The following is a 19,229-nucleotide window of genomic DNA, read 5'->3' as shown; positions in this document are numbered from 1 at the left end:
TGGGTTGATTTTTTCTTTTTTTTTTTTTTTGCTCTGTTGTAGGGTGGGGGCAGGGATGGGCGCCCCCCCCCGAAATTATATATAAGAGGCGGTTTGGCCCCCTCCCCCACCCCAAAATTGAGAGGAAAAAGTTAAAAAAAAGGAATAAAAAAAGTGCACTCTTGGTAAGGGCCGTCCCAGTCGTTTTTGGGGGGGGTGGGGAAGGCGCTGGTAGCCGCCATGTTGGGCGTGGCGGCGGCCATCTTGAGTGTGGCATTAAGTGCCCTCCTTTGTAACGTATCCGCCATTTTGAGTGTGGCGTTGGCATGGCGCGTCCGCCATTTTCAGTGTGGCGGGGGGGGGGCACAGCTTTTCCCGTGAAATGCGTCCGCCATTTTTGAGTGTGGCGGGGGGGGGGGACGGGGACACGGGACACACAGCGTTTCCCTTGTAATGTGTCCGCCATTTTGAGTGTGGCAGCGCCATGGCGCATCCGCCATCTTGCGTGCGGCACTGCGTCTTCCCCCCTGTAATGCGTCCGCCATCTTGGGTGGGTGGCCAGACTGCTTACGGCGGCCATCTTGGGTGTGGCAACCGCCCGCCTTTGCCGCTATTACGGCGGCGGCCATCTTGAGTGTGTCGGCGGCGCCCGGCCGGAAGAGGCGGCGCTTGCGTGGCGGGGACACGGAGTGACGTCACAGCGAGGCGGAAGGGATCACCAGCGGCGTGAGCCCCTCGGCTAGGGGAGCAGCCATGACCCGCTCCCGTGAGGCCCGGGGGGGTTTGGGGGGCCCGGGGGGGGGTTGGGGGGATTTTGGGGGTCCCGGGGGGTTTGGGGGCCCCCCCCTTTCACTCTGCCCCCTCTCCGCAGGGCGCCAAGTGGAGGCTGCCCGGAGGAAGCGGGTGCAGGTGAGCCCCGACCCGGGGGGGTTCGGGGGGTCCCCGGTCCTCCAACCCCCCAGGGGAGGGGGGGGGGGGGAGCGGCTGGGTTTGGGGGTGCCAACCCCCCCCAACCCCCCCAACCCCATGATTGCGCCCCCCCGCCCCGCAGGGAAAGCGCACGAAGGAGCTGGGGGTGCCGCAGCTGGGCCGCTTCGCCGCGCACGTCCAGCAGCGGAACGAAAAAAAGCAGAAAAGGGTAAAAAAAAGGATAAAAAAACCCCAATAAATGAAAGGGAAAATATTTGGGGGTGCCCCCCCCCCCCAATAAGGTTTTGACCCCCCCCCCATTGCGTCCCCGAAGGCGGCGGAGGCCCGGCAGCGGCGGGAGGAGGCGCGGGAGACGGAGGTGGGCCGGCGGCGGAGCTTGGCCGGGCTTCGGCACGAGGCCCTGCGGCGGCAGCGGGAGTTCGAGCGCAAGGTGGGGGTGTTGGGGTACCCCTCTTTCGGGGGGTGGCGGTTGGGGTGTCCCCGGAGAAGCGGTAACGCGGGGTGTGGCGTAGGAGGCGACGGCCGGCCAGCCCGACGCGCGAGAAGAGGCTTCGCTGCGGCAGCACGGGCGGGAGCTGCGCAAGGTGAGCGGTTCGAGGGGGTTTGGGGGGGGGTTTTGGGGGTGTCCCCCCCCCCCCCCCCCTGAACCCCCTTTTTGGGCAGGTGTTGGCGGCGTCCGACGTGGTTCTGGAGGTGCTGGACGCCCGCGACCCCCAGGGCTGCCGCAGCCCGCAGCTGGAGGCCGCCGTCCGGCGGGCCGGGCACCGCCAGCGCCTGGTGCTTGTCCTCAATAAGATCGGTACGGGGGGTTGGGGAGGGGATTTGGGGGGGTTCGGGGGGTCCCCGTTTCCTGTAGGGGGTGGGGAGACGCCCCTTTTTTGTCTCTTCTCGCCCCAGATTTGGTGCCGCGGGACGTGGTGGCGGCGTGGTTGAAGCACCTGCGAGGCGAGTTCCCCACCGTGGCTTTCAAGGCGTGCACGCAGCAGCAGAGCCGCAACCTGGTGGGGGGGGGGCAAAAAACAAGGAGGTGGGGGGTGATTTTGGGGGGTTACGGGGTCGGCGGGGACCCCCCTCACCCCGCTGCCCCCCTCCCCCGCAGAAGCAGAGCCGGCTGTCGGCGGCGACGGCCCCGGAGGAGGTCCTGAGCGGGGGTGCTTGCGTGGGTGCCGACTGTTTACTCCGCGTCTTGGCTAACTACAGCCGTTCCGGGGAGGTGAAAACGACCATCACCGTGGGTGTTGTGGGTGAGCGGGGGTTTTGGGGGGGGGGGGGTGAGCGGGGGTTTTGGGGACCCCCCCGCTGATTGTTACCCCCCCCAGGGTACCCCAATGTGGGCAAGAGCAGCCTCATCAACAGCCTGAAACGAAGCCGGGCCTGCGGGGTGGGGGCAACACCAGGAGTCACCAGGTGAGCCCCGCCCCGAAGGGGGAGGAGCCTGCACTGGCCCCACCCCCAGGTGGGAAGGGAGGGGCTCCTGAAGCCCCACCCCTTGACCCCACCCCTTTTAGGTGCCTACAGGCAGTGCAACTGGACCGTCACATCCAGCTGTTGGACTGTCCGGGTGTTGTCATGGAGACGGGGGCCCCCCCCGCCGCCGCCCCCCTGAGGGGAGCCCTGGCCCCCCAGCGCCTGCGGGACCCCCTCACCCCCGCCGCCGCCATCCTGCGCCGCTGCCCCCCCGAACAGGTGGGTGGGGACCCCCCCGGGGGCTCAGGCCTGTCGCCATGGCAACTAAGGGTGTTGGGGACCCCCCTTGGGCGCTCAGGCCTGTCGCCGTGGCGACTAGGGGTGTTGGGGACCCACCCTTGGGGGCTCAGTCCTGTCGCCATGGTGACTAGGGGTGTTGGGGACCCCCCCTTGGGGGGGACAGGGGCTCAGCCCCGTTGCTATGGGGACCAAGGGTATGCGGGGACCCCCCCAATCACCATGGCAACGGGGAGGGTTGGGGGGGGGGGGGCCTTTGGCATTTCCACCCCATTTTGGCCCCAAAGCAGGGAGGCAGAGGCAGGGGTGGGGGCTGCGGGGTGACAACAGCCTGGGAGGGGTGACAAGACCCTGCGCACGCACCCCGTGACCCCTGTGCGTGTCCTCCAACAGCTGAGTGAGCTTTACGGGGTCCCCCCCTGCGCCGACCCCCGGCAATTCCTGTCCCACCTGGCCCGGCGACAGGGCCGGCTCCGTCCCGGGGGGCTGCCGGACCCCCACGCCGCCGCCGTGGCCCTGCTGCGCGACTGGACCAGGTGGGGGAGACGCTTTTGGGGGGGTCTCCCCAATCCCTGACCCTCTTTTGGGGCGTCTCCATACACCCTGACCCCCTTTTTGGGGGACTTGGGGGGGGTCTCCCCACTCCCTGACCCCGTTTTTAGAGGCTGGGAGGGTCTCCCCGCTCCCTCACCCCCTTTTTGGGGGTTTCCCTACACCCTGACTCCTTTTTTGGGGGGCTTAGGGGGGGTCTCCTCACATCCTTACCCCCTTTTTGGGGGCTGGGAGGGTCTCCTCACATCTTCACCCCCTTTTTGGGGGTCTCCCTACACCCTGACTCCCTTTTTGGGGGCTTAGGGGGGGTCTCCCCACTCCCTGACCCCCTTTTTGGGGGCTGGGAGGGTCTCCTCACATCTTCACCCCCTTTTTGGGGGTCTCCCTACACCCTGACCCCCTTTTTGGGCGGGTTTGGGGGGGGGTCTTCCCACACCCTGACCCCTTTTTGGGGGGTCTCCCTACACCCTGACCCCCTTTTGGTGGGACTTAGGGTGGTCTTTGCCTACCCTGACCCCCTTTTTGGGGGGCTGGGGGGTCTCCCCACACCCTGACCCCCTTTTTGCCCCACAGCGGGAAGATCTCTTACTACACCCGCCCCCCTGAAACGCAGGGGGTGCAGCTGGAGGCCCAGATCCTGACGACGCTGGGGCCAGCGTTCGACCTGGAGGCGCTGGAGAGAGGCGACGCCGAGGCGCTGGCGGGTGAGAAGTGAGGGATCCCCCACCTTTACACCCTGGGGTGACACCCCCCCCCCCCCAAAACTCACCTGGTCCCCCCGCAGCTGTACCAGCGACAGTGACAGGCATTGGGCTGTCCCCGTGTGTCCCTGAGGCGGAGGAAGAGGAGGAGAAATCCGGCGAGGAGGAAGAAACAGCCATGGAGGATGACGACGGCAACCTGGAGGTGAGGAAGGAATTGGGGTTTTGCCGAGAGGTGTTTTTTTGGGGGGTTGATGGGTTTATTTTTGACACCCCTCCCTCAGCTCGGCGCGGTGACGGTGGAGCTGAAGCCCCGGGTGAAGACGGGGGGCGGCGGCGGCGAGGAGGTGTCCGCACCCCGTGCCCCCCGTTTGGAGGAGGTGGCCGCCCTCGACCCCCTGCTACAAGGCCAAGGGCTGCGGGCTGCCGGCAAACGGAGGAAAAAGCTGCAAAAAAGAGCGGGTGAGCAAAGACACCCCCTTTTCCCCACTCCCAAATCCTCCCTGATCCCCCCCAAATCCTCCCTGATCCCCCCCAAACTGGGACTGTCCCCTTCCCCGCAGAGAAAATCGCCACGAAGCTTTCGGAGACGCTGGAGGCGGCCATGCAGCTCTGAGGACGAGGCGTTTGCACCAGAGGTTTATTATTCTTTTAAAGTGAAAAATGTTTTAAAAAAAAAAAAAATAGCGCTTTTTGAAATAAAAGCATGGGCGGAACGGGGGTGCGTCCTGGAGGTGCAATTTTTGGGGGGGTCCTGGGGGTCTCTTGATCCTGGGGGGGGCAGTCAGAGGGGGGTGCACCCCCCATTATTTAGGGCACCCCATTTCCACCTCCTAGCCTTCCCTGTTCCCTATAGGGCAGCCTATGTCCCACCTTGACACCAAATGAGCCCCCCCCAACCCTGCATAACACCCCAAAACCCCGCCCTGGACCCTCACCGCCACCCCCTGAGGTCCCGCTGCTCCCCAAAACCCCTTGTCCACCCCCAAAAAGAACAATGTCACCCACCCTGTCCCCCCCAAGTTGTCTGCCTTACCTCTCACGGTACCCTCAGCTGCACAGACGGGTGATGAAGGCCTCCCTAGGGTTGTGGGGTACAGGGTCCCCCCCATACCCCAGGGCCAGGCTAGAGGGGGTGGCCGTGGGCAGCGAGCTCCCCTCAGCTTCGGCCGCCATTTTGTTGCCTCTTCCTCCACCTGAGGGAAGGGCTCTGGAGGGGCGGGGGCAACACAGGTCCTTTCAATACCTTTATCGAGGCGAGGGGAGGGGTAAAATCGGCCATTTTGGGTTGTTTTGGGGTGTTTTTAGCTTGTTTTTAACGGTAGAAGCGAGGCGGCGCCGCCGTTGGCCGCCATTTTGTCACCCTGAGGGGAAAAGTGGGGGGGGCGCGCGCGCGGCGCTTTTCCCGCCTTTTTTTTTGCCGCCGGGGGGGGGGGGGGCGGCGGGGGCCTCGCGCGGCCGCCGGCCCCGCACGGGCCAAGGGGCGGGGCGAGGGAGTCTGGCTCGTCCAATCGCGGCGCGCAAAAGGGGGGCGGTGGGTGGGGACGAGGGCGGCGCTGGGGCCAATAGAAGGCGGAGGGGCTGCGTGTGTGGGCGGGGCTGCGTGGTGTGGGCGGGGCTTAGGCGGGCGCATGCGCAAAGTGTGGGGGGGGAGAGGACGCGCAGGCGCGGCCTGAGGGGAAACCGGTAACGGCGGTGGGGCCGGGTGGTTTTAACGGGCTCTGTGGGGGGGTTGCGGCCCGGTTGAAGGGGGGAAGCGGGGAGGGGATGCGGGGGACGGCGATGGGGACGGCCCGGTCGCGGTTTCAGCCCACCTGGCGCTTCTTTTCCTCTCAGAATTGCTGTGAGAAATGTCCCAGAGGAAGCGCAGCAGAGTCTCAGGTCCCTCTCAGGTAAGGGGCTGCCCCCCCACCTGCCCCTTTTATCTCCTTTCCCTCTCCACCTCCCCCTTCTCTCTCCCTTTCCCCTCTGGGCGTGGGGTCCCCCTCTGCAGCATCATCTTCCTGTTTTGGTTTTTTTTTCCCCCCACAGGCGGACGATGGGGATGAGGATTTCAACCTGAGCCAGATGCCAACGCACAGCCAGGTGCAGAGGAACCTGGAGAGGCGCTCGCAGGACCAAGTGAATCAGAAGGTGGGTCGAGGGGATCCCCTCTCCTCCCTCTCCTGGACTGATCTCTCTTAGCTCTTCTATTAGCACCCAGCTCTTGGCCTTTCCCCCTTCTTGCCCCCGCAGGTGAGCGAGCTGGTTCAGTTCCTCCTTGTGAAAGACCAGAAGAAAATCCCCATCAAGAGGGCGGGTGAGTTGAGGGGAGCCCCCTCCCAAATCTTTGGGACCCCCAAAACTTTAACTGCCCTTGGGGGAGCTCAGGTATCCGGGCTTCCCTCAGCGATTCCCTCCTTTTTCCCCATAGATATCCTGAAAAAAGTTATCCGGGAATACAAAGATGTCTACTCGGAGATTCTCGAGCGGGCAGGCAGGACTCTGCAGCAGGTTGGGGGGTCACAGGGGGGTTTGGGGGGGGGGGTAGGGGATTTGGGGGGGGAGACCCCCTGCTAGCTTAACCCTTTGGCTCTGGCAGGTATTCGGGCTGCAGCTGTTGGAGATCGATGCCAAACACCACATCTACATCCTCACCAGCAACCTGCCCCGCGCCGAGGGGGAGAACCTGCGCCGCCGGTGAGGGGGGGGGGGAGCCGGTGCTGGGGGACCCCTGGGTGATTTTGGGGGGGTTTGGGATTTCCCCCTTCTCCTTGCTCATGTGGGCGTCTGCCGCAGGGACAACCAGACGGCCAAGCTGGGGCTCCTCCTCGTCATCCTCAGCTTCATCTTTATGAAAGGCAACTCAGCCAAAGACGGTGAGCCCCCCCAAAATCCCCGCTCTGTACCCCGCTTCCCCTTTGTGCCCCCCCCCCCAAACCGACACCCCCTTTTCCAGGTGCCGTGTGGGAATTCCTCCGCCGCCTCCGGCTTCAACCAGGGTAGGATATCGGGGCGGGGACACGTAACGGGGGGACGGGGTTCGTTAACCCCGCCGCCCCTCGTTAACCCCGCCGCCCTCAGGGAGCGACACGAGGTCTTCGGGGACGTCAAGAAACTGGTGACGGAGGAGTTTGTGCGGCAGAAGTGAGTCTGGAGGGGGGAAATTTTGGGGTGGGGGGGTTTTGGGGTGGGGTCCCCCCTCTTTTGGGATCCCCCCCACCCCGGTGTGCACAGAGCAGCCCCGGCGCCAGTCTCGGCCGGGCTGTTTATACCGCACCGCAGAGAAATAAAACACCCGCAGCCCTCGTCACCCGGCGACTGGAGGGGTCCGTCGCGGGGTTGGGGAGCGCCGGACAACCCCCTGGGGTCCCCCAAAAATGCGTTGGGGGGGGGTTCACCATACGTAACCCCCCCTTTTGCAGGTACCTGGAGATCACCCCCATCCCCATGACGGACCCCCCCGAATTCAAATACCAGTGGGGGCTGCGAGCGACCAACGAGACCTCGAAGAAGGATGTGCTGCGCTTCGTGGCCAAGGTCAGGCAGTTTTGGGGGGCGGCTCTGGGTTTTGGGGGGGCCCTGGGGCTCAATTTGACCCCCCCTCTTTTTTTTGGGACCCCCCCCCCAGATCCAAGGGAAGGACCCTACGTTCTGGACGAGCCAGTGCAAAGAAGCCGAAGCCACCTCTTGACACCCCTTTCCCCCCAAAAATAAAGGTGCTATTTTTTTTTTGGGGGGGGGGGTGCAGCCCCGCAACCTCCAGGCTTCGTTAAAGCAAGGTTTAATTTTGGGGGGGGGATGACACCCCTCAATAATGCTCGGGGACGGTGACCAAGGCTTCGGCCGGCGGGCGGCTGATGTCGACGTTCTGCGGGGCGAAGATGTGGGGGTTTGGGGGGTTCTCCCCCAAAGTCTAACGCCTTCCTCCCCAGTCTTGGGGGGGGGGGGGGGCGGTGGTAGTGAGCGCTACACCCCTTTTTGGGGTTTTTTGGGGTGTTTTGGGGGGGGCCCCCCTTACCTGGGGTCGCTCGCGGTGGGTGTTGACCGCTTCCACGTTGAGGAAAATGGATTCCACCTCGCAGCCTGGTTCCTCGGGGAAGGGAGACGGAACCCGGCTACGGCTCCAGCCCCCCTTTTCTGGGGGGGTTGGCCCCGTTTTGGGGGTACACCCCTCCCTTTTTGGGGGGGGCCGCCCCACTCACCGTAGGCCACGGGGGTCAGCTTGAGGACGGTGTGCAGGGGACACTTGAGGTAGGGGAGCTCATCTTTGAGAGGGAAAGAGGAGATTTTGGGGGGGGGGGTGATGAGTTTGGGGGTGTCCCCAGAATGTCCCTGACTGTCCCCAGAGCCTCACCCGCGCTCTTATCCAGGAAATAAGCCAACAGGCAGCGCATGACGGCTTGGTGGCAGATGACCAACACGTTCTCCTGCCGTTCCAGCTCCATGATGACGGGCTCCAGCCGCTGCACCAGGTCCTCGTAGGACTGGAGGGGACGTTGGGGTGAGGCGGGGGTCCCCCGAAAAAATCCCTGCGTGCGTCGTCGTGTCCGTCCCCCCCCCTTATGACGTCATCGGCGGCGCGGTTACCTCGCCTTTTGGGTAGCGGTAGCGATATTTGTCCTGGTCCCGTAGGGCGAATTCTTGCGGGTAGCGCTCCTGGATTTCCTCGTAGGTCATCTCCTCGCAGACGCCCTGCCGCATTTTGGGGGTGATTTTAGGGTGGGGGGAGGATTTTTGGGGGTGTCGCCCCCCCCCCCAAAAAAAGAGGGCGTGGCTCACGGCGTCGATCTCGTTGAGGGCTTTCCACTGCTCGTAGGGCACCCCCAGGGCCTCGGCCGTCTCGATGGTGCGTTTCATGTGGCTGGTCCAGACCTTCAGCTCCCGGATGCCCTGGCCGCGGAGGAACTGGGCCAGGGCCTGGGCGTACTGGGAGGGGGTGGGGCTGGTGCTAGACACGCCCACAGGGTGGGGCACCCCCAGCCACACCCCCTTACCACACCCCTTGATACCCCCCCTAGGGCTGCTCTGCTGCCCTTGGCCCTGCCCTGGTGGGTGGGGCTTGCTCTGTTAGCCACACCCACGGTGGGTGTGGTCTCCTGGCAACCACACCCCATTGTGGGTGTGGCTCTCCATGCCCCACCTCTTGTGGGTGTGGCCTGCTCCCCCTACTCCACCCTGTTTGTCTGTCCCCACCTGTGGGGGTGTGGCTCCCTCTGGCCACTCCCCTTGGCTGGGGGTGTGGCCGGATCCTTTAGCCCTGCCTCTTCCTGGCCCCACCCTGGACCTGGGGGTGTGGCCTGCTCCTTTAGCCACACCCCTCCCTTTCTCTTAGCCCCACCCACATTAGGGGTGGCTGATGGGTGTGACTTCCCCTTAGCTCCACCCCCTTAGCCCCACCCCTATCTGGAGTGGCCTTGGTAGGCGTGGCCTCCCTCCTTAGCCCCACTCCCTGCCCCTAGCCCCGCCCCTTCCTGGGGTGACTCTGGTGGGCATGGCCTCCCCTTTAGCCCCACCCCCTGCCCCTAGCCCCGCCCCTCCCACAGCAACCCATGGTCCTAGAGCCCTGCTCCTGTCCCCAGCCCCTCCATGGCCACGTCCCCGCCACCGCCGCGCCCCCCCCACCTCCTGCCCCCGAGGGGACAGCCCCGAATCCCCGCCGATGCGTCCCCGCAGGTTGAGCTGGCTCTCGCCGTGACGGCTGAGGTAGATGGCGCGAGGGGTGACGTGGATGTTCATCAGGTAGTAAACGATGCGGCTCTGGACGTGGCCCTGCACCCGGTTCGCCAGGTACCGCAGCCCCACGTCGAAGATCTTGATGTAGGACAGCCCGCTTGCCGCGGGGGGGGGGGGGGGACCCCGCATCAGTCTGGGGGGTCCCCAAACCTTAAATCAAAGGAGGGGGACGCACGGGGTGCGGGGTCACCTGTCCAGCTCATCGTCCAGGGGCTCGTAGGTGGCTTTGTAGCACTCGATGCGCTTGAGGAAATCGGCCACCACCTCCTCCTGGGCGCAGCCCTTGTAGTCGGGGCTGCTCAGCTTCACTTGCTGGGGCGGGGGGGGGCCGGTTTTTGGGGGTTCACGCACCCGGGGTCCTCGTCCCCCCCCCCCAGGGTCCTCGTCCCCCCCCCGGGGTCCTTGTTGTCCCCCCCCGGCCCCGGTTCTCACCTTGATGTTCTCCTCGATGATGGCGGGGTCGTCGCAAATGGACTCGACAAAAAGAACCTGGGGGGGGGGGGAAGGGTCCCCCGTGCCACTGCCCCCCCCATGCTGTGAGCACCCCCAAAGCAGTGCCGCTGCCCCCCCCATGCTGCGAACACCCCTGCAAGCAGTGTCATTGTGCCGACGTGTGCTGTGAGCACCCCAAAACAGTGCCGCTGTCCCCCCAAAGCTGTGAGCACCCCCAAAACAGTGCCGCCGCCCCCCCAAAGCTGTGAGCACCCCCAAAACAGTGTTGCCATCCCCCCCCAATGTGCTGTGAACACCCCCAAGGCAGTGCCGCCACCCCTCCATGTTGTGAACACCCCCAAAACTGCTGCCATCCCCCCCAATGTGCTGTAGACCCCCCCCAATTCTATAAGCACCCCCCCAAATACTTTCTGCCCCCCCCCCCCATACCATAACCCCCCCCCCCCCCAAATTACACCGCCGGTACCTTGTAGGCGTTCTCCTTCGCAAACTGCAGGATCAGGACCCGGCGTTCTCGCGTCGTGTTGGTGGCGTCGAACACCTGAGGGTTTGGGGGGGCAGTTGGGACCCCCCCAAAAAAAAGAGGGGGGTATTTTGCCCGTGGGGGGGGGCAGTTTGTGCAAGGGGGGGGAGTCTCCTACCGCCACCTGCCCCTCCTCAGAGCTCAGATAGGTGCGGACGTCTTTAAGGGCGGCCAGAGCGCACTGCCTGGGGAGGGAATTTGGGGGGGGCGGGGGGCTAGCGTCTGTGCCCCCCCAAAAAGCGTACCCCAAAAATGCTGTCCCCCCCCCCCCACCTCTAACCTGCGGATTTGCATGGCCTCTTCGTTATCGTGGCGGAAAAACTCGTAGCTCTTGTAGCTCTGCACGGCTTCGCGGCGGTACTGCCCCACGTTAAACACTGCGAGGGGGGTTAGGGGGTACCCCCAAACCTTCCCCCCCCCATTAACCCCCCCCCAACACCCCAAAAATACTCACCCCGCGTCGGGATGCCGATCCAATTGAGATAACGAGTCAGCTTACGGGAGATGTAGGTCTTGCCGCGGGCCGGCAATCCCACCAGGATCACCATGGTGGGGCAGTTGGTAAACTGGGGAACCGAAGCTGGGGGGGGGGGCATGTTTTGGGGGGGGCTACATCGGTGTTTAGCCCCCCCTCAGCCCCCCCCCGTTGGCTCTTGCACCCCTAAACCCCAATTTGGGGCAAATCAGCCTGCCCTGGGGGCGGCAAATCCCCCCCCAACGCACCCTATGGGTGCGTTGGGGGGGGATTTGCCACCCCCAGGGCAGATTCCCCCCCCAAAAAAATACCCCCCCCCACTTACACCCCCGTCGTAAGCCGCGGGAGCGAAGGGGGACCCACACTTTTTGCAGGGGGGTCTGCGTCAGCTGCCCCGATGCCGCCGCCATGCCTCTGCCCTCTGCCCCGGGTCAACGTCCCCACGGCCACACTCTGTGTGTCCCCCCCGTGCTGATCCCCCCCCCCCCTTTTTTTTTTTTCTTTTTACCTGGGATTTTGGGTGATTTCTCCTCCATTTTGGGGCAGGTTGCCCCCCCCAGGAAGGTCGGTGGTAACGTTATACCCTTGGCCCGTCGCCGGGTTGGGAGGGAGGACGGGAGATGGGGGGGGTGCAGTGGGGCCCCCCCACGGGGCCCCGATTCTGTCCCCCGGGGGGCCTGATCCTGTCCCCTCGGGGGTCCTGATCCCATCCCCCTGGGGGTCCCAATTCCCCTGATCCTGTCCCCTCGGGTGTCTCAATCTTGTCCTCACTGGGGTCCTGATCCTGTCCCCTTGGGGGGTCTCATTCTGTCCCCTCGGGGGTCCTGATCCTGTCCCTTCGGGGGTCCTGTCCCCCTTGGGGGTCTCATTCTTCCCCCCTGGGGGTTCTGATCCTGTCCCCTTGGGGGTCCTGATCCTGTCCCCCTGGAGCTGCTGGCCCTGTCCCCCTGGGGGTCCCAATTCTGTCCCCTTGGGGGTCCTGATCCTGTCCCCTTGGGGGTCTCATCCTGTCCCCTTGGGGGTCCTGATCCCATCCCCCTGGGGGTCTCAATCCTGTCCCCCTGGAGCTGCTGGCCCTGTCCCCCTGGGGGTCCCAATCCTGTCCCCTTGGGGGTCCTGGACCTGTCGTCCTGGGGTCCCATTCTTGTCCCCCTGGGGGTCCTGATCCTGTCCCCTTGGGGGTTGCGATCATGTCCCCTTGGGGGTCCTGAGCCTGTCCCCCTGGGGTCCCGTTCCTGTCCCCCTGGGGGTCCTGATCCTGTCCCCTTGGGGGTCTCATCCTGTCCCCTTGGGGGTCCTGATACTGTCCCCATGGAGCTCCTGGACCTGTTGTCCTGGGGGTCCCCATCCTGTCCCTCTGGGGGTCCTGAGCCTGTCCTCTTAGGGGTCCCCATCCTGTCCCCCTTGGGGGTCTCATCCTGCCCCCCTGGGGGTCCTGAGCCTGTCCCCTTAGGAGTCCCGATCCTCCCTCCCGTGCCTCCCCTTCCCGTCCCTGTCCCCTCCCCCAGCTCCGCCCCTCTCCCCGCCCACCCCGCTGCCGCCTCCCTCTCCCATTGGCCGGGTGGCGGCAGGACGATGGCGGCCATCCGCAGCGTGAAGGTACCGGGAGACCCCCGTGGGCCACCAGGAGACCCTCGTGGGCTACCAGGAAAGGGACACACACACACACACACACACACCAGTCCCCCTCCTCACCACTGACCCCCCTCTTCTGTCCCCAGGGACTGGTGGCACTGGTGACCGGTGGTGCCTCGGGACTGGGACGAGCCACGGTGGAACGACTGGCGGAGCAGGGGGCTCGGGTGGTCCTCCTCGACTTGCCCACCTCGCCGGGGCTCCAAGTCGCCAAGGAGCTGGGAGAACGTTGCGCCTTCGCCCCCGCCAACGTGAGCACCCGTGGGGGGGGGGGGGGGGTTTGGATCTACGGGGTGACTGCCGCCGGTTTCCCCGCCGGTGACGTCGTACCTCCATGCGGGGGTCCCCTAGGTGACGTCGGCGGAGGAGGTGGGGGCCGCCTTGACCTTGACCCAGAAGGAATTTGGCCGCTTGGACCTGGTGGTGAACTGCGCCGGCGTGGGTATCGCCGTCAAGACCTACAACAGCAAGAAGGACAAGGTGCACGAGCTGGAGGACTTCCAGAGGGTCGTCAACGTGAGTGCGGCGGTTGGCGGGGTGGTCGCGGTCAACGGGGTGGGGTGTCCCGGGTCAGTGGGGTGGGGGTGGTCGTGGGGTGTCCGAGGTCAACGGGGTGGGGTGTCCAAGGTCAGCGGGGTGGGGGTGGGGTGTCCACAGTCAGTGAGGTGGTTGTGGGGTGTTCCAGGTCAGCAGGGTGGTTGTGGGGTGTCCACGGTCAACGGGGTGGTTGTGGGGTGTCCACGGTCAGTGAGGTGGTTGTGGGGTGTTCCAGGTCAACGGGGTGGTTGTGGGGTGTCCACGGTCAAGGGGGTGGGGGTGGTTGTGGGGTGTACCTGGACAACGGGGTGGTTGTGGGGTGTCCATGGTCAGTGAGGTGGTTGTGGGGTGTCCCAGGTCAGCAGGGTGGTTGTGGGGTGTCCACGGTCAACGGGGTGGTTGTGGGGTGTCCACGGTCAGTGAGGTGGTTGTGGGGTGTTCCAGGTCAACGGGGTGGTTGTGGGGTGTCCACGGTCAAGGGGGTGGGGGTGGTTGTGGGGTGTACCTGGACAACGGGGTGGTTGTGGGGTGTCCACGGTCAGTGAGGTGGTTGTGGGGTGTCCCAGGTCAGCAGGGTGGTTGTGGGGTGTCCACGGTCAACGGGGTGGTTGTGGTCGTGGGGTGTACCTGGCTCATGGGGTGGTTGTGGGGTGTTCCAGGTCAGCAGGGTGGTTGTGGGGTAGCCACAGTCAGTGAGGTGGTTGTGTTTATGGGGTGTACTTGGCTAACGGAGCAGTTGTGGGGTGTCCCTTGCCAACAGGGTGGTTGTGGGTGTGGGGTGTCCCCAGCCAATGGGGTGGCTGTATTCATGGGGTGTACCTGGCCAAGGGGGTGGTTGTGGGTGTGAGGCGTCCCTGGCCAATGGGGTGCTTGTTGGGTGTTCGTGTCCAATGGGGTGGCTGTGATTATGGGGTGTCCCCAGGCAATGGGGTGGTTGTGGGTGTGAGGCGTCCTTGGCCAATAGCGTGGTTGTAGGTGTGGGGTGTCCCCAGGCAATGGGGTGGTGGTGGGGTGTTCGCGTCCAGCGGGGTGGTTGTGGGTATGGGGTGTCCCCAGGCAATGGGGTGGTTGTGGGGTGTTCGCGTCCAATGGGGTGGTTGTGGGTGTGGGGTGTTCATGTCCAGTGGGGTGGTTGTGGGGTGTTCGCGTCCAATGGGGTGGTTGTGGTTATGGGGTGTCCCCAGGCAATGGGGTGGTTGTGGGGTGTTTGTGTCCAATGGGGTGGTTGTGGGTGTGGGGTGTTCATGTCCAGTGGGGTGGTTGTGGGGTGTTCGCGTCCAATGGGGTGGTTGTGGTTATGGGGTGTCCCCAGGCAATGGGGTGGTTGTGGGGTGTTTGTGTCCAATGGGGTGGTTGTGGGTGTGGGGTGTCCCCGGCCAACGGGGTGACCTTGGCGTTGGTCATGTTCTTGGGGTTCAGGGTGCTCATGGGCTACCCCCACCCAAGGGGGTGACCTCGGGGGGTGGAGGGTGGTCCCGGGGTGTCCCTGGGGGTGTCAACGGGGGTGTTGCTCCAGGTGAACCTGGTGGGGACCTTCAACGTCATCCGCCTCAGCGTCCGCCTGATGAGCCAGAACAAGCCCGACCCCGACGGCCACCGCGGTTTGGTGGTCAACACCGCCAGCGTGGCCGCCTTCGAGGGACAGGTGAGAGGGACAACCGGTAACGATTTGGGGGGTGACGGGGGGGAACCCCGAAACGCTCACGGCTGTCTTCCGTAGGTGGGTCAGGCGGCCTACTCCGCCTCCAAGGGCGGCATCGTGGGGATGACGCTCCCCATCGCCCGCGACCTGGCGCCGCTGGGGATCCGGGTGGTCACCATCGCCCCGGGTAAGGACGCGGGTGTCGCGGTAGGGTGAGGCTGTAGGGGCGGAGTACCCCAATTCACTCCTTTTTTTTTCGTTGGTTTTTTTTTTTTCGGGGGGGGGGGTGTCTTCAGGGTTGTTCTCCACCCCGTTGTTGGCCGGTTTGCCCGAACGAGTTCGGAATTTTCTGGGACAGCAAGTGCCCTTTCCGTCCCGCCTGGGGCATCCCGCCGAATACGCCCACCTCGTCCAAGCGGTGGCCGAGAACCCCGTCATCAACGGGGAGGTGGTGAGGTTGGACGGGGCCCTCCGCATGCAGCCGTAGTCCTTTGGGGGGGTCCCCGTACCCCGAATTTGGGGGGTGTTATGGTCCCCGCAGCCCCAGGGGATGCGCGGATGGGGGAGACACCCCCCCCCCCCCGCCCCCGCCACGAGTGGGGGACAACCCCCACGCGTGGGGGTACCCTCAGGATTTGGGGGTACCCCCAGGATTTGGGGACATCTTGGAGACCCCTCCCCCCGGGATTTGGGGACCCACGGCCCCCAAGATGTGGACCAGGGGCACCCCCCTGTGCCACCCCACACTGGGGACCCCACCCGAGGCGTGGGGTCCCCCGTGGGGACCCTCCCCACTGTGTGTCCCCGTCCCCCTCCAAATAAATTGCCTTCAGCCATGCTTTGCCCTGCGCTGCCTCCTCTCCCTCCCCATTGGCTCACGCCGCTGTCAATCCGCCGCGCCGCTAGGCGTGATTGGGTGGGGAAGGGGGGGTGGGAGAAGGTAAAGCCCGCCCCTCCCGGAGCGTAGCTGTGATTGGTTGGCGGCGGCTGAGCCGTGGGTTGGCTGGGGTACGCGTCGCTCGCGCGGAACTCGCCTCTGATTGGCTCAGGCAAGGGGTAGCGCGGGGCGAGTTACTCCCCCAACTCCATTCACTGATTGGCTAAGGCGCCTGTCAATGCATCCCGAGGCGGGATGAGCAGGGGCGGGCTTAATGCTGATTGGGCGGATTGGCTCCTTCCGCCGGAAGCGGTGCCAGAGGGGAGAGGGGACGGCGGCGGAGCCGGCGGGGCGGCCGCAACCATGAACATCCGGAATGCGCGGGTGGGCGACCCCGGAGAGGGCGAACCGGGGTCCCGGGGAGGGGACGGGGGCGCCGGTAGGGAGTCAGCCGGGCCTCGGGGAGGGGGGGAACCGGTGTCCCAGGGCGGCGTCTGAGGGGGATACCGGGCCCTGGGGGGGAATCGGAGGGGGATACGGGGCCCCGGTGGGGGCTCTGAGGGGGATACGGGGCCCCAGCGGGGGCTCTGAGGGGGATCCCGGGCCTTGGGGGGGCTCTGAGGGGGATACGAGACCCCGGTGGGGGCTCTGAGGGGGATCCCGGGCCCCGGAGGTGGGGTCTGAGGGGGATCCGGATCCCTGTGAGGGACCTTGGCGGGGATCCCGCATCCCCGAGGACCCCGCAGGTGTCGGGCGAGCGCCGAAGCCCGTTTCGGGGTGTCCCCCACCACCCCGGGGTGTCGGTCCCGGCCCTCCCCCGGGGCCGTTCCGGGCCGCCGCCGCCCTGACGCGCCCCACCGCAGCCCGAGGACCTGATGAACATGCAACACTGCAACCTGCTCTGCCTGCCCGAGAACTACCAGATGAAATATTACTTTTATCACGGCCTCTCCTGGCCCCAGGTACGTCCCCCTCCCTGCTCCCGGACACCTGGGACCCCCCCCGGGACACCTGCAGTCCCCCCAAATCCCCCCCCACCATTTTCTCTCCCCACAGCTCTCCTACATCGCTGAAGACGAAAACGGGAAGATCGTGGGTTATGTCCTGGCCAAAATGTGAGCGTGGTTTAGGGGGGCCCTTTCCCCCCACTTTCCCTTTCATTTGGGGGGGGGTGGGGGTGCTGACAGGATTTGGGGGTGTCAGCCCCCCCTCACCTCTCAGCTCCGTTGTCCTGCAGGGAGGAGGACCCCGATGACGTCCCTCACGGTCACATCACGTCCCTGGTAGGCAGTGGGGTGTTTGGGGGGGGGTGACCAGGGCACTTTGGGGGGGCTCTTGGAGGGGGCCTGAGCGTTTGGGGGGCTCCTGAGAGGTTTTGGGGGGCTTCTTGAGGGTCTTTGGGGGGTTTGGGTGCCTCTTGGGATGCGTCTGAACTTTTGGGGGGCTCTTGGAGTGGCTCTGAGCATTTGGGGGGTTCTTCTGAGGGGGTTTGGGGTCACTTAAGGGGTTTTGGGGTGCTCCTTGAGGGTCTTTGGGGGGCTCTTGGAGGGGGTCAGAGGTTTCGGGGGCTTCGTGAGGGTCTTGGGGGGCTCTTTGAGGGGTTTGGGGGCACCTGAGGAATTTTGGGGGACACTTTGAGGGGTTTGGGGGCTCTTTGAATGGGTCCGAGCACTTGGGGGGTGCTCTTTGAGGGGGTTTTGGGGTCATTTGAGAGGTTTTGGGGTGCTCTTTGAGTCTCTGGGAGCTCTTTGAAAAGTTTGGGGGGCTCTCGGAGTGGCTCTGAGCGTTTGGGGTCCCTTGAGGGGACTCTGGGGGCTCCTTGAGGGTTTGGGGGGGCCTTGGGGTGGCTGTGAGCATTTGGGGGGCGATTTTTGGGGTCACTTGAGGGGTTTTAGGGTGCTCCTTGAGAGGTTTGGGGGTGCTCTAGGTGGGCTCTGAGCATTTGGGGCGCTCCTTGGGGGCTCTTCGGGGTGATCTGTGGGTGTCGGGGGAATTTTGGGGGTGCCCCGGGTGGGTTTTGGGGTACCCCACCTCACCTTTCCCCCCCCCCCCCCAAAAAAAAGGCGGTGAAGCGATCCCACCGCCGCCTGGGGCTGGCGCAGAAGCTGATGGACCAGGCGTCCCGCGCCATGATCGAGAACTTCAACGCCAAATACGTCTCCCTCCACGTCCGCAAGAGGTGAGGACCCCCCCAAAATCCTCCTGGGGACCCCCCCAAAATCACAAACCAATCAGAAACCCCCTGGCGACCCCCCAAAAATACCCCCCCCCCCTTTTTTTTTTTTTCCACCGGCAGCAACCGGGCGGCTTTGCATCTCTATTCCAACACTCTCAACTTCCAGTGAGTTTGGGGGGGCTGGGGGGGGGTTTGGGGGGCTGCGGGGGGGGTGGGGGGGCTGCGGGGATTATGGGGAGGGATTTTGGGGGGGCTGAGGGGGGATTTGGGGGGGCTGGAGGGTATTGGGGGGGTTTAGGGGGGCGTTGGGAGAGTTTATGGCCGCAGTGAGAGACAAAATGGGGGGTAGGCTGGGGGGGCACCCCAAAAACACCCCCCTCCGTGGCCCCCGAAGTGTGGGTGCCCCCCCGAAGTGTGGGTGCCCCCCCCAGGATCAGCGAGGTGGAGCCCAAGTACTACGCCGACGGGGAGGACGCCTACGCCATGAAGCGGGACCTCACCCAAATGGCGGACGAGGTTGGGACCCCCCCCAACCCCTTTTGGGGGGGGCTGCACCCCCCCGGGGCCCCCCCAAATTTTTGGCCCCCCCCCGGACCCCTAGAACCCCGTTTTTAACACTTTTTGCCTTCACAGCTGCGGAAACAAGTGGAGCAGAAGGAGCGTGGCCGCCCCCCGGCGCCCGCCGAGCCCCCCCGGAGCGGGGAGGGGGTTTGTGGAAGTGGGGGGGCCCCCCCCCAACCTCCGACCGCCCCCCCCCCTCCCGAAGACGGGGGGGCCGACAGCAAAGACCTCAGCGAGGTGAGCGAGACCACCGAGAGCACCGACGTCAAAGACAGCTCCGAGGCTTCCGATTCCGCTTCATAGGGGCCCCCCCCCAGCCCCCGGGGCCCCCCCAAATCCCTGGGACCCCCCTCGGTGGGGGGGGGGGGGGGGCAATAAACCCCCTCCCTCGCCAGCCTGCGCCTCATTTCTGGGCCCCCCCATTGTTTTGGGGGGGCCTTGTAGCCCTGGGGGGGGGCTGTGGGGCAATTTTGGGGGGGTTAAAGGGGGGGTCTTGCCCCTGGGGGGTTGTGGGGCAATTTGGGGGGGGTATGGGGCAATTTGGGGGTTAAAGGGGGTTCTTGCTACTGGGGGGGGGGGGGGGCTGTGGGGCAATTTGGGGGGGGGTTAAAGGGGGGCAATTTGGGGGGTTAGAGGGGGGATCTTGCCCCTGGGGGGGCCTGTGAGGCAATTTCTGGGGGTTGTGGGGTAATTTTGGGGCATTAAAGGGGGGGTCTTGCCCCGGGGGGGGGTGTGGGGCAATTTTGGGGGGGTTAAAGGGGGGGTCTTG

General features: G+C 65.2%; 5 protein-coding genes across 11 annotated transcripts; 4 read left to right on the top strand and 1 right to left on the bottom strand.

The window, feature by feature from the left end:
- The first annotated feature begins 641 nt into the window (after positions 1 to 641).
- On the top strand, positions 642 to 4,570 carry GNL3L (G protein nucleolar 3 like). Its single transcript, XM_087771240.1, has 15 exons — positions 642 to 745; positions 851 to 888; positions 1,031 to 1,117; positions 1,223 to 1,339; positions 1,422 to 1,493; positions 1,573 to 1,708; positions 1,807 to 1,910; positions 2,009 to 2,153; positions 2,229 to 2,316; positions 2,418 to 2,595; positions 3,007 to 3,149; positions 3,739 to 3,869; positions 3,950 to 4,071; positions 4,151 to 4,328; positions 4,430 to 4,570. The coding sequence occupies exons 1-15, from the start codon at positions 733 to 735 to the stop codon at positions 4,480 to 4,482; spliced, it is 1,605 nt and encodes a 534-aa protein (XP_087627366.1). The 5' UTR covers positions 642 to 732; the 3' UTR covers positions 4,483 to 4,570.
- A 925-nt stretch (positions 4,571 to 5,495) lies between these two features.
- Positions 5,496 to 9,620, top strand: LOC148054051 (non-structural maintenance of chromosomes element 3 homolog). Of its 5 annotated transcripts, none has more exons than XR_015707751.1 (13): positions 5,496 to 5,552; positions 5,703 to 5,758; positions 5,898 to 5,999; positions 6,102 to 6,165; positions 6,280 to 6,359; positions 6,448 to 6,545; positions 6,645 to 6,724; positions 6,805 to 6,847; positions 6,930 to 6,992; positions 7,271 to 7,385; positions 7,477 to 7,564; positions 8,219 to 8,349; positions 9,522 to 9,620. XR_015707751.1 is itself a non-coding variant. In XM_087771323.1 (12 exons), exons 2-11 carry the CDS (start codon positions 5,717 to 5,719, stop codon positions 7,537 to 7,539), a joined length of 750 nt encoding a protein of 249 aa, XP_087627449.1. In that variant the 5' UTR covers positions 5,496 to 5,552; positions 5,703 to 5,716; the 3' UTR covers positions 7,540 to 7,564; positions 8,219 to 8,415. The 5 variants fall into 5 exon arrangements, 3 of the variants coding, with proteins under 3 accessions (XP_087627449.1, XP_087627448.1, XP_087627447.1); XR_015707750.1 differs by having other exon boundaries at positions 8,288 to 8,349; positions 9,522 to 9,610; XM_087771323.1 differs by lacking the exon at positions 9,522 to 9,620 and having other exon boundaries at positions 8,219 to 8,415.
- Positions 7,648 to 12,533, bottom strand: PFKFB1 (6-phosphofructo-2-kinase/fructose-2,6-biphosphatase 1). Of its 3 annotated transcripts, none has more exons than XM_087771238.1 (14): positions 11,541 to 12,532; positions 11,012 to 11,137; positions 10,838 to 10,934; positions 10,676 to 10,742; positions 10,501 to 10,575; positions 10,014 to 10,070; positions 9,772 to 9,893; positions 9,471 to 9,678; positions 8,628 to 8,774; positions 8,436 to 8,540; positions 8,203 to 8,332; positions 8,051 to 8,113; positions 7,867 to 7,931; positions 7,648 to 7,716 (listed from the first exon to the last, which is right to left on the bottom strand). In XM_087771238.1, the coding sequence occupies exons 1-14, from the start codon at positions 11,740 to 11,742 to the stop codon at positions 7,657 to 7,659; spliced, it is 1,524 nt and encodes a 507-aa protein (XP_087627364.1). In that variant the 5' UTR covers positions 11,743 to 12,532; the 3' UTR covers positions 7,648 to 7,656. The 3 variants fall into 3 exon arrangements, with proteins under 3 accessions (XP_087627364.1, XP_087627365.1, XP_087627363.1); XM_087771239.1 differs by lacking the exon at positions 11,541 to 12,532 and adding an exon at positions 11,358 to 11,442; XM_087771237.1 differs by lacking the exon at positions 7,648 to 7,716 and having other exon boundaries at positions 7,817 to 8,113; positions 11,541 to 12,533.
- Positions 12,517 to 15,371, top strand: HSD17B10 (hydroxysteroid 17-beta dehydrogenase 10). Its single transcript, XM_087771308.1, has 6 exons — positions 12,517 to 12,631; positions 12,754 to 12,918; positions 13,019 to 13,183; positions 14,721 to 14,849; positions 14,925 to 15,033; positions 15,143 to 15,371. Exons 1-6 carry the CDS (start codon positions 12,608 to 12,610, stop codon positions 15,331 to 15,333), a joined length of 783 nt encoding a protein of 260 aa, XP_087627434.1. The 5' UTR covers positions 12,517 to 12,607; the 3' UTR covers positions 15,334 to 15,371.
- A 383-nt stretch (positions 15,372 to 15,754) lies between these two features.
- Positions 15,755 to 18,824, top strand: NAA10 (N-alpha-acetyltransferase 10, NatA catalytic subunit). Its single transcript, XM_087771314.1, has 8 exons — positions 15,755 to 16,107; positions 16,587 to 16,685; positions 16,780 to 16,838; positions 16,961 to 17,006; positions 17,787 to 17,902; positions 18,020 to 18,064; positions 18,331 to 18,415; positions 18,533 to 18,824. Exons 1-8 carry the CDS (start codon positions 15,979 to 15,981, stop codon positions 18,761 to 18,763), a joined length of 810 nt encoding a protein of 269 aa, XP_087627440.1. The 5' UTR covers positions 15,755 to 15,978; the 3' UTR covers positions 18,764 to 18,824.
- The last annotated feature ends 405 nt before the right edge of the window (positions 18,825 to 19,229 follow it).

The sequence above is a fragment of the Nipponia nippon genome, unplaced genomic scaffold (genome assembly GCF_047370975.1).
Source record: "Nipponia nippon isolate SJK-2023a ecotype South Korea unplaced genomic scaffold, ASM4737097v1 scaffold_35, whole genome shotgun sequence".
Taxonomy (NCBI): Eukaryota; Metazoa; Chordata; class Aves; order Pelecaniformes; family Threskiornithidae; genus Nipponia; species Nipponia nippon.
Note: the sequence above shows the minus strand (reverse complement) of the source record. Positions and strands in the feature narration are given on the sequence as shown.

Bases quoted from the DNA above. Each gene is read 5' to 3' on its own strand.
- GNL3L (XM_087771240.1), top strand. The intron at 889-1,030 runs GTGAGCCCCGAC...CCCGCCCCGCAG, and splicing joins CCCGGAGGAAGCGGGTGCAG to GGAAAGCGCACGAAGGAGCT. The intron at 4,072-4,150 runs GTGAGGAAGGAA...CCCCTCCCTCAG, and splicing joins ATGACGACGGCAACCTGGAG to CTCGGCGCGGTGACGGTGGA.
- LOC148054051 (XM_087771323.1), top strand. From the start codon at position 5,717: ATGTCCCAGAGGAAGCGCAGCAGAGTCTCAGGTCCCTCTCAG. The intron at 6,546-6,644 runs GTGAGGGGGGGG...CGTCTGCCGCAG, and splicing joins GGGGAGAACCTGCGCCGCCG to GGACAACCAGACGGCCAAGC. The intron at 6,725-6,804 runs GTGAGCCCCCCC...CCCCTTTTCCAG, and splicing joins AGGCAACTCAGCCAAAGACG to GTGCCGTGTGGGAATTCCTC.
- PFKFB1 (XM_087771237.1), bottom strand. From the start codon at position 11,742: ATGGGATCAGGACCCCCGAGGGGACAGGATCAGGCCCCCCGGGGGACA. The intron at 8,333-8,435 runs GTAACCGCGCCG...CGTCCCCTCCAG, and splicing joins ACCGCTACCCAAAAGGCGAG to TCCTACGAGGACCTGGTGCA. The intron at 8,114-8,202 runs GTGAGGCTCTGG...TCCCTCTCAAAG, and splicing joins TTTCCTGGATAAGAGCGCGG to ATGAGCTCCCCTACCTCAAG.
- HSD17B10 (XM_087771308.1), top strand. From the start codon at position 12,608: ATGGCGGCCATCCGCAGCGTGAAG. The intron at 12,632-12,753 runs GTACCGGGAGAC...TTCTGTCCCCAG, and splicing joins CGGCCATCCGCAGCGTGAAG to GGACTGGTGGCACTGGTGAC. The intron at 15,034-15,142 runs GTAAGGACGCGG...GGGTGTCTTCAG, and splicing joins GGTGGTCACCATCGCCCCGG to GGTTGTTCTCCACCCCGTTG.
- NAA10 (XM_087771314.1), top strand. From the start codon at position 15,979: ATGAGCAGGGGCGGGCTTAATGCTGATTGGGCGGATTGGCTCCTTCCG. The intron at 18,065-18,330 runs GTGAGTTTGGGG...TGCCCCCCCCAG, and splicing joins TCCAACACTCTCAACTTCCA to GATCAGCGAGGTGGAGCCCA. The intron at 18,416-18,532 runs GTTGGGACCCCC...TTGCCTTCACAG, and splicing joins TCACCCAAATGGCGGACGAG to CTGCGGAAACAAGTGGAGCA.